This window comes from Paralichthys olivaceus, chromosome 17 (genome assembly GCF_024713975.1).
Source record: "Paralichthys olivaceus isolate ysfri-2021 chromosome 17, ASM2471397v2, whole genome shotgun sequence".
NCBI lineage: Eukaryota > Metazoa > Chordata > Actinopteri > Pleuronectiformes > Paralichthyidae > Paralichthys > Paralichthys olivaceus.
The window spans coordinates 18,242,260-18,259,759 of NC_091109.1; the positions used below are offsets into that span (position 1 = coordinate 18,242,260).

Sequence of the window (17,500 nt, forward strand, 5' to 3'; positions counted from 1 at the left end):
CGTCCACCGACTCTTAACCCTTCCAACCTCAGCGTGTTTTTCTTCACAGCCTTAAATTACAGGCTCGTGATATTGTCACCGCACGTCACTTAGCAACACAACTCTCTGTAAATAGACAAAATAAGATGAGAGTTCGTCCCAATGTTTGAGCCTTTTACAGGTCCTGCATGGGTGAGGACATTTTGCCCCGATGTCCCGATGAGACACCTTCAAAGATTTGTTTGAGGGTAGAGACTTGGCTTTAGGGTTAGGTCAGGTTTAGGTTAGGGCCTAAGGGAAAATATGATGAACTCAAACATTTGTGAGATTTTATTTGAGTATTTAGTGTAACTTTACTTTTTCAGTGCTCGTGGTCATTATAGAAAATGCCATCGTTCTATTTATGTCTCTTTTTGTGGCACAGAGTCCAAATGTTGCCGGCGAGAGTTTCTTTAGTCTGGAGGAAAAAAAGTGTCAGGCACAGTTTTCATATTGAAAAGCCAAAAGGGAATAAAGGCCACTTAACCTTTTCTGGACAGGCCCTGGATCTTTTTATCTGCAGCAAAACCTTTTCTAACTCGTGCATCAGACGGCGGCGAGCAGCTTCCTGGGCTCCAGGCGATTTGTTTCCTGTGGAGAGTCTCAGTGTAAATGCTCCTTCAGAGGATTTCACGTGAAGCTTTAGTGCAGTTTTAACGTCCTGTGGTCTGAGAGTTTTTTAAATGCTGCTCTCAGCTGAAGTGTACATGTCATGGTTTCATTTGAGATTATTGTGGTTTAATAATTTGTTTTTGTTCGGTTTATTGGCGGTTGGCGTCCACTCCTCGGCCTCACACCGCTGCAGATGTTTTGGCGCTTTGTCCGCCGGAGCTTTCTGTTGTCCTCTGGGACTCAGCAGTGACTTTCTGTGCCACTTGGTCGACAGGACATTTCGCTGACACTGATCCAAAAGCAGTTTCTATTATTAGTTCAGTCAGGCAGCTCATGTGGAATGGAGAATCATGTGAATGTAGAATATGCACAGTGTTGATCTTTGGCCTCCGGGCTCTGACTGAAAAGACCGCAGGCGAAGCTCAGCGCCTACAGGTCGGTGCTGGACATTTAATTCATCTCAAAACCGATGCACGTGCTGAGGACCTTTACCTAAATGTCTCCGTCATGTCCAATGGTCGCTTCATGAGCCTTCAGAAGAACTACATACGAAATGAATGCAAAAGCCTCCGTCTGTCTCTGGATCTAACGTTGAGCATAAACGTTTTAACGTCCTGCCATGTGAACGCTGTTTACTTCACTCAGTGCCTCAGCGTTCACTTTGAAGGAGAGGCCTGACCTCGGCTCGGCGCTGCTGTAAAATCCCTGTGAAACGACTCCTCGAGTGGCTCATTACTTCGCCGTGTGCTGGTGTGGGAAGGAGAAGTTGTGTTGGCTTTGATTCAGACACTTGTCGGGGAACAGTGCAGAGTGCTAAGTCATGTTCATTTCACCAACATGATTTATAACGGGGAGGATAATGTAACGCTACAGAAATAGAGCCTGAGGGGCGACGGCGTCTCAGCGGGACGAGGAGTCCACTGTGGACCGAAGACGTGGGTTTGAGACGAGCTCTGGATCTGTCCATCAGCTTCACCGTCGATCAATAACTCTCACACCACAGTGAACTGTGTCTCTGCTTTTCTTCTTCTTCTGTTGTTCCAGGAATACATCTCAGATTTGTTGGTTTTAAATTTTCTCTCCGTCTCTCCTGACCTGCTTTCTCTCCTCTTTTCTCTCTCAGAGCGATGATCCTGTTTTATATCTGTTTCCCATTTATTTACATTGTGGGTGGCGCAGTGATGCAGTGGTTACCACTGTCGCCTCACAGCGAGAAGGTTCCACATTCCCTGTTCGTGATCTTTGGATGTGAAGCTTCAGGTTCTCCTGAGACTGTAGGTGTGTGAGTCTCTGGATGTCGGCCCATGAGATTTCCAGTCTCTGGGGACAAAGCAGATCATTCCAGAGCTTTTTTTGGGGGGTGACAGCAGATATCTGGGCCAAGACTCACCGTGCACTGTTTATAGTCCAACGAGTTCATTTAAGTTTCTTCTCTCCATCGCTACCATTCACTCCCACAAAGTTCACTCAAACACGGGGGGGGGGTGTGTAGGGTTCCCCCTGGAGGCTGAGAGGAGTCATGATCCTCCGTGTTGTACCAGCGAACGAGTCACAGAGTTAAATCTAATAATCCTTGAGTCTTTAAACGTCCTTCGAGGCGAACATGCTGCAAACGGTCTGAGCTCAACATCGTGGAGCCGACAAACTAATTTTATCTAAAGTGATCGTACCTGTGACTGAAGTATACACACACTGGTAATAGTGGTAAAATCTGTATTGTAGGAGTACTTGGAGCAGCAGTGATGGTATATATAATAATATATCTACTTTATATCCAACACAAATCAAACTGCTCCACTGTGCAGAAATAAAATGGGAAATCACTAAAGTTAATTTTCCTTTAGTGCTTTAGTACTGAGGAAAAAACAAAAAGACCATAAACGCTTTAGACCTGCCAGTTCTCAACACACACACACACACACACTCACACTCACACACACTCACACTCACACACACACACACTCACACACACACACACACACACACACACACACACACACACACACGGTTATCTCCCTGTGGACCAGCGTTTAGGTGGTGGAAGCCTCTTTTGTGTCTTTGGCTGAACATTAGACAGATGTCACATTCACAGCCTCCCAGAGAGCTCGTAACTCAAACTAAACACACACACACACACACACAAACACACACAACACACACACACACAACACACACACACACACACACACAACACACACACACACACAACACACAACACACACACACAACACACAACACACACACACACACACACAAACACACACAACACACACACACACACAACACACAACACACACACACAACACACACACACACACACACAACACACAACACGTGCACTCAGACAAAATCAACCCCCATTTTGAAAAATGTTTTCAATATTGTAGTCGAGTTATTGATCAGTGCAGCTTTTAACATAATGTTTTAACCATTCATAAAGGGGGGGGGGGGTTAGAGCTTTATTACATATGTGCGCACACACACACACACACACACACACACACAAACACTTAACACAGGCACAGTTGGAGATGCGTCAACATGGCGGTTTCCAGCAGCAGAAACTAAACTCACAAACACACAGAGTTGGAAAAGCATCGGTGGCAGCAGAACACTGGACTAATTTAATGGAACACACACACACACACACACACACACCACAGACACACACACACAGAGTTGGTCGTGCATCGACATGCCTACCACCAGCAGTGAATGCTAGGCTAATGGAATGATGAATATCAGCTATATGACGCAGTGTATTCCAGGAAAATCAACCCCCGCAGCAGCTATTTCCTCAGAGTCGGGTCGAGCCATATTTCTCGCTAACTGCTCTGATGACAGCGGCGTCTTTCTGAGAGGAAGCTGGGTCAATGATGATTAAAGCTGCACCTCCACCTTTTGAATCCACTCTCGTATTTTCTTGTCACATTACGGGACAAATAAAGGCTCCTGTTGTTTTCCAGTTACGATGGGAAATTAGCTGCTGCGGGCGCGTCGACCGAGGGATTCAACGACTTCTGAAAAATGATACGTGATTTTAAAAGACTGCTCATTCAGACCAAATGACATTAACATGTTGAACCAACCCCACAGGTCTTCAACCATGTAACTAATCATGCTTCATTGACACTTCATTGAAAAATGCTCTTTAAAAACTGCATGAGAGTATTTGAAAGTATGTGAACACGGTCTGCAGGCACAGCTCCGGGCTGAGGCCGTGTTCTGACCCTCTCCTGAGCTTTGGGTGGCGACCAACAGAACGACATCACTGACGCAGGTGAGCAGAGCGCGTTTCCTTTCCAGCGAGGCTTTAAGCTCCGCCTCAGAAGAAAGGTGAGGAGCTCAGATTGTTCAAACGCAGCCAGGACGCCTCCCCCCCGCGGAGGAGCACACTACAGGTGTCATACATCCCATCTGGCCTGGGAGCGACTCTGGACCCCCAGGAGGAGATGAAGGACGTCCGGACCAGTTTGCTTTGCCTGCTGCCTCCCAGAAATCTCCCAAACTCAACGGAAGGATGAAATAAAAATTGACTGGAGGAGAACATATAAAATATTACATATTTAAAACTGTCCCGACTTTTTTACTCTGTTTTTGCGACAAGTTTAACTTAAAAATGAGAAGAAGAAAAAACAACCATGTGTTTAATACATTCCTCAAATCCCCAGAGACTCGTTCTGACAGAGTTGAGTCAGTGTGCTGTGAAATACGTTTTCACTGTTTAGAGACAACTCGTGAAATGATAAAATTCTACTCGACTGAATACAACAGGGGATATGTTTGAGGATTTTGGACAAGTCTTCAAAAACAGGCTTTTTGTGTTGGGTTTATTTTTCAGGCAAATTTTGGCATAAATAATTCTGTGAGTGAAACACACTCGTTAATGCCAGAGACTCAAATGTAGGAAAAAAAAGAGATGATTTAATGACAGCTGCCGACGGAGATTTAAAACTTTTATAATCACATTAAAGCAGATTCAGGATAAATGAGCTGAGCTGGATGTTGGATGCCGTCCAGCAGGAACAGGAGAACCGCACTCCTGCCCTCCGGGGTCCTCCAGGAGCCTCTGGCTTCTAAACACCGCATCGCTTCCTCTCGGCACAAAACCACTTCCTCGTCATGTGACCCCACAGGTCACATGCCGTATGCCAACGAGTTCCTGTAACATGAGCCCTTAATTGATGACGGCCGCTGATTAGCTTCCCTAACGAGGCAGCCCGTCGGGCCGGCTGTCGTTCTGTATCGCTGCTGTTTGCTTGGCGTGTGCTTGGCATGTTGCAGGCATGTCAGCAGAATCTTGTCGGGTGTTGACAGGTCACATGGTCGACTCACATATTTTATAGGTCACATCTCCTCCTCTCTTCATATCAGCGCTGTATGACATCGTTAGTTATATTTGATCTTACTGTATTTTCCTCATTTCCTCTCTCCAGGCGGTTTCAGGCTCATTAAAGGTTTCAGAGCTGAAGCGGGTCGTGATTGGCTCCGCTCGGGAACAACGACTGAGATCCATCCAATCAGTGAGCTTCCATCATTCTGTGTTTCAGCTTCAGGTCTGAACCGCGGGACATTTATCTGCAGACCATGAATCTCACTGCGACCACGAGGAAACAATATGTGGAAACAACCGTCATGATTCATGACGCAGCAGACTCACACGTCAACGCTGACCTCAGACCTGTGCATGTTTAGGAAACTGGATTCAGCAGGAGCAGGTGTAAACCTGGACTGACACCTCTTTGAGATTAAATTACAAGTAAACACGCTTAACAAAGGCGATCGACTCCTCACGCTTCTGTTCTGAAGAAGAAGTGAGATGATGCTAACCTTGACATCACACTGTGGTGTGTGTGTGTGTGTGTGTGTGTGTGTGTGTGTGTGTGTGTGTGTGTGTGTGAAGCTGGTTGTACGAGTCACAGTGTGTCAGTGTGTGTGTCAGAGTGGGTTAGCTCACTGACCTTTGCCCTCGGGCCGGGCGAATCAGCATCATGCGTGAAGCCGAGCAGCTTCAGCGCAGAAAGCAAACAACCCTTGATCAACATCACTGTCATCACTGCTCGCTCGCTCATCGCCCTCTCGCTCTCTCTCTCGCTCGTCCTCCAGCAGCGTCTCTCTCGGCCAAAACCTCCGACTCAACCAGCCGCTGACTCACTGCTGATATAACTTCCACGACCTCAGTACGTAAACCAACGTGATGCACGTCTGAGACCTTCAGCTGGTTTCTTAAGACCCAGTTGATGTGATTTGGAGGAGAACGTCGGTTCAGCAGCTCGTGGTGAGTCTACCTCGGATGGTTAAAACATTATGGCTGATAATCACAGTGTGGATTTTTATTCAGTCACGACTCGTTTGTGCTCCGTCGTAAGAGGATGAGCGGTTCGTATAATGATCACATGACTCACTCGAGTAATGACGGCAGTTTGGATTTCAATGAAGTCTCCTCTACTCTCCTTTATTTTCCTGTCCTTAGTTAACCTTCCACTCATCTTCTATTTTGTGATTTCTCATCATTCCCTCTTTCTCTCTCTTTTAACTCCTCCCTCTGATTTACCTTCTCTCTTTCTCTCTCATCCATTCTTTCTTTCCTTTATTATATTCTCCTTGTTTTCACTTTCACTGTTTCTTTCAGTGTCAGTTTTTGTTATTGTCCTTCTCTTCATCTCTTCTTGTCCTTTACTTCTTCTGCGTGTTCTCTCCTTCTCGAACGATCCTGTGTTTTCCTGAACCCATCTGTCTCTTTCCTCATTCCCTCTCCTTCATTTTTTCTCTCTTTCATCCCCCTTTTCTTCTTCCCACTCTGTTATTTCTCTTCGCTCTCATTTGCCCTCGTTCCATCTTCCTCTCCTTCTGTTTCTCTTTTCTGTTCCCTCCTTCTCCTCCTCCTGTCTCCTCTAATACTCCTCTGTCCATTCAATTCCTCGGTTAACTTTTTCCTCTCTGTCTGTATCTTCTCGGTTCTGCTTCACCTCTCCTGAACCTCCTCCTCTCTCGTCCTTCCTCTTCTTCTTTCTGTCCTGTTCTGTGTCAGTTCGCCCGCTCGCTACGTTTGAATCTTTAGATGCGTTTCACCAGCGATAGCTTCAGGCGAACTTGTTTTTCTTTTCCCAAAGGCCCCACCACTTTGATTTGGCTGACAGAGTCTTTTTCACACACACAGGATCCTGTCATCGTGTCCGTCAGCGTCCATCAGCGTCCCGCTCTAAGCGTGGACGGCCTTTCTGACATGTCACACAACACTGCAGAACACGGCACCGGCAGCAAGATTCAAAACCGATGACGAGACACACGCAGCTTCATTCCGTCGCTGGAGGCTCGAAGGACGAAACTGAAAACTTCAGCGACTAAATAAGAAACAACAGACGAACGTCACAGGTCATTTTTTAAATTTACAGAAAAGCTTCAAGGAGTTTTTTGTCTTTTAAACTGAAACTGAAAGCTCCACATTAGAGAACTGGAGCAGAGACATTGAGTTGGTGTTAATCCCACAGTGACGCGTCAGAGCAGAGATAAGATCCTCTGAGTATCTCCTCTGCAGCCAATCAATAGTATAGATTTCTTTATGGACACTTAATTGTTTTGTCTTTATAAAATGTCAATCAAATGGACAAATGTCCATTTCAAGGTTCCATAGTGTCATCAGCTCGTCAACAATCACGTCCTCCCTCTGAGTCTGACCTCACGACGACACGACTCAGCCGAGAGAACATGTTTCAAACGTGGCGTCAGAACAATCGCTCTGGGAAAATCATGAATATCATTTTATAACTTCTGTCCTGTAACTCCTGTAGAGAGGAGTCAGTGTGTCGTCTCGACACTAAACACACCAACACATGTTCACAGCACATGAACACAACTACACAACTCAGCAGGAGACTCTGGGAGCTTCCCATGACGTCCACCAGGGGGGAGCTCCCAGCTCACATGTGCACAAACATACATACATGTGTATAACACAGCTAACGTGCGCTCTCACCCTGCGTCGCTGCTGTTCCCGCAGATTAAGGCATCCTTGGCTCCCTCCACCTTGTAGAAGTTGTCTAGAAAACAAAGCAGAGAAAAGTCCACTTCAGATTCTGAGTTTTACAGAAAGGCTCTGCAGCTACTTCCTGTTCCTGCTTGCTCCCACAGACTCCGCCCCCACTCAGGTGTTCCCACCCCTGCTTCCTGATTGGTCCTCGGGGTGGGGGGTGGGGGGTGTTCGTTTCTTAACATGAAATAATATAAAAGTTAACACGAGCTGTTTGTCAGTAATGAATAATGATCAGATAACAACGATGTGTTTAAATCTTTATGTCTCACAGTGTGGAGCTGAGAAATGAATTTCTTTAAGTCATTAATTCATTTCTGTGACATTCAAATCTGACTCAATTATCAACATTATTTATTTATAATTTTATTTATTTATAATATGTTTTATAAAACATATTATAAAACACTTAAAGATACAGATTTAGAATATTTAGGATTCATCAGGAGACTGCTGACCTTCTGGTTTTAGTTTGAATTTCAATTATCATGGTAAATATCATTATTATTGGTGACCATCTGTTTTGACCTTTGACCACCAACATCTAATCGGTTCATCTGTGAATCAATCTGAACGTTTCTACCAAATCTGAACAAATTCCCTCGCGGTGTGTTTGAGATTTCCTGTTCGCATGACGGGGGCGGATGGACCAACTGTAACGCCTTCTGGCTGTCGCTGTTGCAGAGGCATAGAAAAGTCTTATACAGAGTTAGTTTCAGCAGCTGCAGTCATGGAACTCACTGGAAACAAAAATCTGCCTGAAACTGAAAAACATCAGCAGCAGAATTCATGTTTTCCTGAACGAACAGAGACGAGGAACCTGAGCGACGGGTGAATCTCTGAATCAGACGCTACTTCACAGAGCAACAGTGACCTTAAACGCTGGCCTGACATTTTCGTCCATTTGCCTTATGGGAACAACGACTCAGGACGCTCATCTTTTATTCAACACATGATTCGGACATGATGCATTTAACTTCAGCCATTATGACCAATTACATAGCTCTCGAAAAAGACATATTAAAATGGGACTCCTGCGTTTGTGAATGCGAGTGAAACCTCAGCTCGTCAGACACAAACAAAGCATTTCATCGTTTTAAATCCCGTAAAGAAAACAGAAGTCTAATTCTTCTTCTCTTCTTTATAGTTGATGCACACGTGCAAAGTTTTCTCCAAACAAAAACAGGTTGTGTGCAGCGTCTGTTTGGCTCTGACGGCCGCTGCGCCACAGGCACTTAAGCTTTTTAGGAGCGCAGCCATTCATTTGTTATCGAGTGCATCTGGGAGACAGCGTCCGCCGCTCGCCAGCAAAACCTTCTGAGGTCTGGAGTGCTTTTGTTCACCAGCTCAAAGTCACCGTGCAGCCTCTACGCAGCACGGAGATGAGTCGCTGAGGCATTTTCTCCCCAGACAAAGCAGAGAAACTACTCCCAGTCATTAGCTGAAGTCCATCACTCACGTTTCCAACCCCCCCCCACAAAACTAACGCATGTTAGTTGACATTTAATGGAGGTTTATTTTCTTCCCTGCGACCCCCGTCTGAGATGATTTGACTGAGCAGCACAAACTTAGAAAATTGTCTCTGTGGGATATCGAGAGAGAGAAAGAGGGATCTTAATTTCATTTCCTTTCAATCTGAAGAGCTTCACGTTTCGCTGATGAGCCTAAACACACCTCCGTCCTCCCCCCGCTCATTTTCATCTGAGGTAAATCTACATGGAGCAATGATTCATTTTGAGGCAAAAGTCAAACAGAGATTTATGCCAAGATTTCCTGAATAAAGTCGTAATTTTTCTAGAATGAATTCATAACTGAGAGAAACATTCGGGGAATAAAGTCGTAATTGAGACATAACTCGTGATTCTACAAGAATAAAGTTGTAATACTACGAGACCACGTGTGTTGATACTAATTTTTCACCCCCTCTAACATGAAGCACCGGGGGGCCAGCTCTGCGCAGACAGAACAAACACGGCATGATGGGAAATGTTTAGCGTGGAGTACATCCACCATTGATCCCACTGAAGGCTGTTTTCAGATCAGGCTTTAACGCCGCAGGCTCTCAGGTTTCACAGCAGCTTTTAGAGGTCGATACGGGAGCCTGCAGGGGACACTGGTTTGATGTGACGAATGGCAAAGCAAACTGGAAATGAATAAATAGAAGGTACATTAGCAAAGAACAGCAAACTCCATTAATGTAAGATCACCGTTGGCTTTATTTCGGGAGCGTTCTCCCTTTAGCAGAAGTAAAAGGACAGCAGACGCTGGTGTGGAGGCTCCGTCCCGTCAGAGCAGAGTTACACACGTCATTACTTTAAATAATTACACATCTGTGTTTGGATAACGAGTCAGTCTCTCTTCTCTGGCTGCTCGACGGAGACTCTACATCCAGACACAACTAACAGATTCAAAATTAATGGTTTGCTTAGAATAAAGTAAAAACACTAAATAAAAGAATGAACATGAAAAAGATTGTTTGGTCTCGTATGGTTCGAGGTCAAGAGGGCGTCACGTGTGGGGAAACAATTTATTAACGGGGGAAAAATAGAAGAAGGAGGGGATCAAACAAGGAGCAGGATGGAGGAAGCATAATGAATTAAGTTAATAAATAAATGAACAGTTGGTGATGAAAAGCGTTATTTCTGTATTTCTACAATATTTCGTATTTTGGTCACATGTAAAGAAACAGACGAAGAGCGGCTCAGGTTTCATCCGACAGCAGCGTTAAGTGTTTCCTTAACCCTGACCTCGACCTGTCTGTGTGTGTGTGTGTGTGTGTGTGTGTGTGTGTGTGTGTGTGTGTGTGTGTGTGTGTGTGTGTGTGTCTGTGTGTGTGTGTCTGTGTGTGTCTGTGTGTGTCTGTGTGTCCACATCACGTATATTATGTTGCCTGGTCAACATGCCTGACCTGTCAAATAGTGTATATACCAAGTGACCTCACATGACCTCCGTGTGTGTGTGTGTGTGTGTGTGTGTGTGTGTGTGTGTGTGTGTGTGTGTGTCTCTTTATTGACGTCAGTTGTAACCACAGCACCAACATGACATTGTCCAGTCCATTTAGGAAACACCAGTCATCACTGCACATGACACACACACACACACACACACACACACACACACACACACACACACACACACACAGGAACGGAGACAAGAACACTTCTCAAAACAAACTCCAGCGGGGGAGTGTGACCCTCACCCTCCTCGTTGATGAAGTCCTTCATGGAGGCCCAGGTCTTGTTGTTGCAGTAGAAGGACGTGTTGGCCGGCAGACTGTCGTTGACGCAGTGCGCCGTGCTGCGGACGCATTTCTGCCGCAGGTTTCCCATGAAGAGCTGAAGGCCGATGAGGGCGAAGACACTCAGGCAGAAGACGGTGAGGATCATCACGTCGGCGAGCTTCTTCACGGACTGGATCAGAGCGCCAACGATGGTCTTCAGGCCTGAGGGACCGCCGAGGACGCAAGCATGCAGACAGGATTGGTTACTGCTTCACCGTCATTCAGACGGAGACAGACGGAGCTGACGGAGATCAGCAACGACTCACACTGATAATCAACCGCTCCTCTTTGATTGAAATATTGAATTCAAGCTGCTTTAATTAATAGTTCACACACTGTAAATAAAGATGGACGACATCACAGCACCCGAAAATTGAAGCCAAAGTGTCTCCACCGCCCCCTGTTGGCAGGCTGCAGTACATTTCATAAACACTGCCTCCTCCATGTGAGCAGCTGGGACCAAACAAAAAACATCAGGATGTTTCTGTCTTTTCAGGTCGTCCTTCTCACACTGAAGTTTGTTTGTCTCTGATCAGTTCGGTTTGACTTGTGATGATTGACAGCTGAGACCGACTAATGACTGCACAGACTGCCATCAGTTCAAGATGGCTGCCTTCCTGTCTGGGATAGTTTGGCTTCATTTGTGTGTAGTGGGAGGACAGCAAGGCGTCGTCCATCTTTTTTTACATTCTATAGTCCAAACAGACTAGTGGTTAAATTTGAAAAAGACCCAAACTGCTCATAAATTGTTGAATTTAAGCTCAAAATACTTCATTGAGCGAATCTGTACAATGAAGGATTTTAACTAAAGCGCAGAGAGAAAATCTTAAATACATAAATAAATGAAAAACATAAAAATGTATTTGTCTTTATGTTCTTAGAGAATTCAAAGTTTTTCACTTTGAGTTTGTAACGAAACAACCTCGTCCCAACATTCATATAACGACACTTCACACAAACAAATGGTAAAAACAGCAGGAACGAAACGCTCAGAACCCAAAGGGTGCAGACGATGGTCCTCGGTCGAATCTTCTCGAATCAAAGACACAACCAGTTTCCTTTTTTTCCACCTGGAAGCTTTTTCTCGTTGATTCATTAGAAACAGACGCTTTCGGTTTCCATTCACTCTCATGTTGTCGAATCAACGTCTGTGAACTAATGAATGACGAGTGTGTTTACAGTCAGACATGGCTGCAGTTCATGTGTCACATGCTTTTGAGATGTTGCTACTCACTATGTTATTACCCCACAGCGGCATGACTGTGTTTTCAGACACACGTTTAGGACATGTTAATAACGCTGTTAGCGCTGCATGCTAACGTGCAGAGTGAGGACATACAGAGGCTAGCCAGCGTCACCTCTGGACAGATATTTCCACTTTTTTTTTTAATTTAACGTTTGTTTCACTCTGGGGGAAAAAATGATGTAATTTAAAGACACAAATGTGAAAATTTAACTTGAGGAATATTAAAGAAAAATATCAGTGTAAGAGCGAGCGAACACTTTTAGAACGGTTCTGGTTCAGTAAGTGAATTTCTTATTCATTTTCTCCTGTAAAGTTTCTCGTGTAACGATGTTATAATCCTGAAACCAGGCCGACGAGATCGAGATGAAACGTGAACATAAGAAATTTGATTCAGCATAAATTAAAAGTAGAAGACTGTGTACATCATTATTTGTGAAGGGACTACATATCCCATAAACCATTGTGAACCATTTCCAATGACTTCTTCTTGGATTGAATTCTGTTGCAGTGACTTTTTTGGATCATGTGTTTGTAGCTGACATGACTGACGCAACATTTCCATGGTAACAGCAAGCTCCACCAATCACAGCCATCGGTACCACGCCTGAGAATTGTCGGTATTGTAGTTCTTCTGCTAGACATCGCAAATAAAACATGTTTTCTCCCCGAAGTAAATATTTTAAATATTATCAGCCATAATATTTTAGCCATCCAAGGTAGACTCACCACAAGCTGTGAGATTGTGAAAGTGTATTTAATATCAACTGTGTTTTAAGTGTATATATATATATATATATATATATATACTTATACAAACGCAACAATATATTACAAAATTATATTAACAACAAATTCAAGAAGAAGCAGCTTAAAGTCATTGGAAAGGATCATTTGCAATGGTTTATGGGTCGTGTAGTTCCTTCGCCCTTAAATATAATCATGTACCTTTGTCTTTTTGTCTTCAGCCACAAGAGAAGATCGGACGCTATCGTGACTCGCTTTCGAAAAACACGGATGAGACTTGCCGCTAGAGTTAACATTGGATTTGTTAGGTAGCTAACATTAGCTTTGCAGTGATGGGAAGTCAGTCATATGTAATGAGCTTCAGTTTGTAAGATCATCAACATGAACGTGTGAACGATTAATTCATCATTTGTGTCCTTCGATTGTTTATGTGAAGCTGCTGTTTGCTGAACCTCTGATGTCCACTCACAACAGCTGTCATTGTGTTTTTCTGCATACTATCTATGTGTACTGACGGACGTTAAGTAGTAAAGAGTGTAGTATTCAGTAGGTAGTATGCAGGATGAGATTCCATGATTGAGTGCTTCCAGCAGGCCGGGAGGGGTGCGTTTGATTCTCACTCCCCTGCGCACGCTTCCTCACCTGGGATGACAGAGATGGTTTTGAGCGCTCGCAGCACCCTGAACGTCCTTAAGGCTGACACATTACCCAGGTCCACAAACTCAGTCACATATCTGCAACGAGGCGGGAGACAGAAGCACAAGAACAGACACACACAGAAGGGTATGACCACACTGAACAACAACGAGCCGACACAGAGGGATAGAAAGATGGCCATATAGAAACAGATGGATACGATAGAGACCAGGTGGGACAGTGAGCGTTCAAACCCGAGACTTGGACTATTTAGGAGGTGAAATCAGATCGTCACATTCAAAAACCTCCAACCGCTGCAACTCTTTTCTTCCCTGGACCAGCTGACAACCTTGGTGTTTGCACAGTAAACGACACGTTCTGACTTCAGCTAATGTTTAAAATATCGAGTAATTATCGTATTAAGTGAGATGTTCATCGGCTGAATCAGATTTTTGAACTAACTGGTTCAGCCCTCCCACATAGAGAAGCTGTTTTGGCCCACGTACAGCATGGAATGATGGCACCGGGACAGCCCGCTCCCGTTTGCCAGATCTGGACCGCAGGTGAGCCACAGCAATACCGCGTGTCAACCCAAAGGTGGCGCAAATTTGTTTTGACACATCTGATTTCACCGTTTCATTATTCAGACCTGAGAGTGGGAGGTGGGCGGGGCTGGTGCTGCAAGACACGGCACACACGGGATGAACAAGAGAGGACGTTCACGACAACGTTACGATGACAAGGGATTTTTTTTTTTTTCTGTGCTACGTTGCCCCCTGGTGGTGGTGAGGCCTTACCTGGGATGACTGAGATAGTTTTCAGGGCTCTCAGCACTCTAAAGGTTCTCAGCGCCTGCAGGTTTCCTACTTTGATAAACTCTGTTAACAGCCTGTAGGGGGCAGTGTGGTGGTTGTCAACAAACAACAAAAGAAAACAAACAGCAGAGTCTGAAAATACTGTGATGGTTTGAAACGACAATCCTGATTCTTAACAGCACCGACAGAGGAATCACAAAAACAAACTCTACGACTGGACGGAGATTTATGAGTGTGAGGACATTCACGGACTAGGGGGCGCTGTTGGCCACTGATGGGTCAAAGTTTCATGTCGTGATGATCAATAATGAATATTTGAGCTGACAAGTTTCTTTTCTTTTCTTAGTCACACGTCAGTTATATCGAAGGATCCCGACTGATCCTGGACCAGTGACCTCATTTGAAACGATCTTGTATTTTTTCCATCGCAGACAGAACGGGGTACAACGTGAACTGAACACAGTCCAGAACACGTTCTCTTTAGATCAAATCAGACGATGTGGCGAGAGCCGCAAAGGCGCCAGGCGACGGGCGGCCATTTTGGACCCTGTTTAGATTGAGTAATCTGATCCCGAGCTGCTAACGGCCCTCCATTACAGCTCATATTTCACCGCCGATGACTGGCAGGCTGATTGAATTACAGCGGAGGCGTTGGGGCACGGCGGCCAGAGCAGGCCGTTTAGATGCAGGTAAAGATGACCAGCAGAGAGACGCTGAAGGAGCAGTGATGCTCCTGCAGCGAGTCTGATATCGAGTCACCACGTGTTACATTCAGGATCTTTCATGAAGCTTCCTCTCACATTTCAGTCTTTTTACTTCTCAGTTTTAAATAAAGGTCAGAGAGTTTATATACAAATACATAAAAAATAAGCAATATTGTTTATACTTTTAGATATAATATGTACAATTAAACACAATTTCTAAAAGTCAAATCATTTAAAAACGTTCAAAAGAAGAAAATAAATCTCAGTTACGTTCATGAGCTGGATGCAAAGTTATTTCTCTCTGTGAACTATCAAGTTATTCAAACACAACTGAACTAACATGTTGTCTTATGGAGACAATCAAACTAACTTTAACAACGTTAACCGTTTTTATTTTTGTGTCCTCACCTCAACGGCCCCACAGGGAGATTTGCAATCGTCATGTGTTTACTTAATGTTCCATCGTCAAATCTCATCCTTGTGTTGATTTTGTGCCGTAAAGCAGCAGATTTATTTCAGAATCTGATTCAGTGGACGACAGATTTATTGACGATTTTAAAATGTTAGATTAAATAAAATGTTGCCTGTTAATTCTGAGAAAACGTCTGTGGAGTCTGGTGATGGCGGCCATTAACACGTCGTTACAGCTGCGATATCAGTAGCACAGGGGCGGACTGTGTGAGTGTGTGTGTGAGGGGAGGGCAGTGGACTCTGTTACCATGGGAATGTTGACTCTGTGGGAGGGGAGGAGAGCATCAATCAGACAGTTAGTGTGTGTGTGTGTGTGTGTGTGTGTGTGTGTGTGTGTGTGTGTGTGTGTGTGTGTGTGTGTGTGTGTGTGTGTGTGTGTGTGTGTGAGTGTGTCGGTGGTAAGGGTGTGTCTATTCACCGACCATCACTCTGGTTTTAATAAAGCTCAGGCACAGGGGAGGTGATGTGTCAGGGGCGGAGTGTGTTGTTTGTGTGTGTGTTTGTAGATGTAAAGTGTACGTGTGTGTCTATATACATACACACCATGACAAGATTCTCTGGGTGTGTGTGCGACCACACACTCACTTAACATGGTCCTCATCCTTGGCCCGTGTGTTAGTGTGTGTGTGTGTGTGTGAAGAGGTGACTTATGTGTCCCTGTCCTGCTAAAGATCCATCTGACCACAGGACGGCCTCTGGCTCAAGGACACAGACCTACTGACATTACGTGTGTGTGTGTGTGTGTGTGAGTGAGTGTGTGTGTGTGTGTGGAGGGGGGGTTGAGCTGGATGAATTATTTTTAAGTATTTTAAAAGAAAACTCTTCGTCGTCATTGATGAACACAGAATTGAAGATCTCCTGCGTCGCAGCGGCTCGACGCTCTCAAAGGTTTTTTTTTAAATGCGTCGTCCATTCCCGAGCAACACAACGAGCGAGTGGCTCATTCACAGGCCGAATATCCCAGGATTCATTGCGCTTATGCGATGAACTGTTTTTCAAAGATGTGGCGGCGGCGGTAAGCGACGAGAGCAGAAAGTCCGATTTAGATTGAGGAGCTTGTCATTTTATTATTTATTTATGTCCTGAATATACGTCTTTGCTTCTCTAGCTTCAGTAATTAACATTCAGCCAATTGTTGCTCGTTAACAACTAAATCAAACACCCTTCGTTTATTCGTTTGTCTAAATCGTCTCCACAGTCTCGCTGCAGACGCTTGAGTCTGAGAGATTTACTGCGGTAACGCTGCTCGTGCTCTTTGTGCTGCGACCACTCTGTGGACGATAACTTCATGACTTTAAAACCGTAACGACAGTAATAACACGTCAGTGGAATTCAAACGATAAACACTAACTACCGCACTGACAGAAATATGTGGACACGTATCCGCATGTCGGGCGACTGTTAAGAAGCTCAGCAGCTCACATATGTTTTCAATAAGTGTTTTAATGGTGAGTTTGTCCTTTAGGTGAAGCCCTTCTTCCCTCTGAGGGATCTGGTGACGGGTCAACGGGGTCGTATTGTGTAACTCCGCAGACACGGCGTCCCACCATCTGAGGACACCTTCATCAAGACGTTTCAATTTACCGGGCGGCGACGGCAGAGGTGACAGAGCTTCATTACGCCACGCGGTAACCTCAGAGCCGAGCCTCGGGGTCAACTATTGATCCGATCGGTTCATTGTGATCGTTTATCTTCCCGGCGGCGTCCCTCGCTGCACGCCGCCCGCTCCTCAGCTCCCTGATGGATTGCCGCCTGATTGCTAACCAAACCAAACCGCAGCGATTTCCCATCAGTCAGTCAGTTATGGAAGTGGACAGGTCACGCTCTTTTCCTTCTGAAACAAGACGACGGGCTGTCGTCGCAGAGTGGGAGGAGACTCAGAGCTGCAGGTCTGTGTCTTTTTTGTCATTTGTGTTTTTGAGTGAGTTAAAAAATTCAGCTTTA

General features: G+C 44.9%; 1 protein-coding gene across 4 annotated transcripts in view; it reads right to left on the reverse strand.

Moving 5' to 3' along the window:
- LOC109644605 (sodium channel protein type 3 subunit alpha-like) overlaps positions 1-17,500 on the reverse strand; it is a 106,204-nt gene that overhangs the window by 60,400 nt on the left and 28,304 nt on the right. For 3 of the 4 annotated variants that reach the window (XM_069512147.1, XM_069512144.1, XM_069512146.1), the window contains exons 7-9: positions 13,573-13,664; positions 10,860-11,102; positions 7,607-7,670 (exon numbers count right to left, since the gene is read on the reverse strand). In XM_069512147.1, the coding sequence (XP_069368248.1) occupies positions 7,607-7,670; positions 10,860-11,102; positions 13,573-13,664 (399 nt within the window). Of the gene's footprint in view, positions 1-7,606; positions 7,671-10,859; positions 11,103-13,572; positions 13,665-14,363; positions 14,456-17,500 lie in introns of all 4 variants that reach the window. The other variant, XM_069512145.1, reaches the window with a different exon arrangement.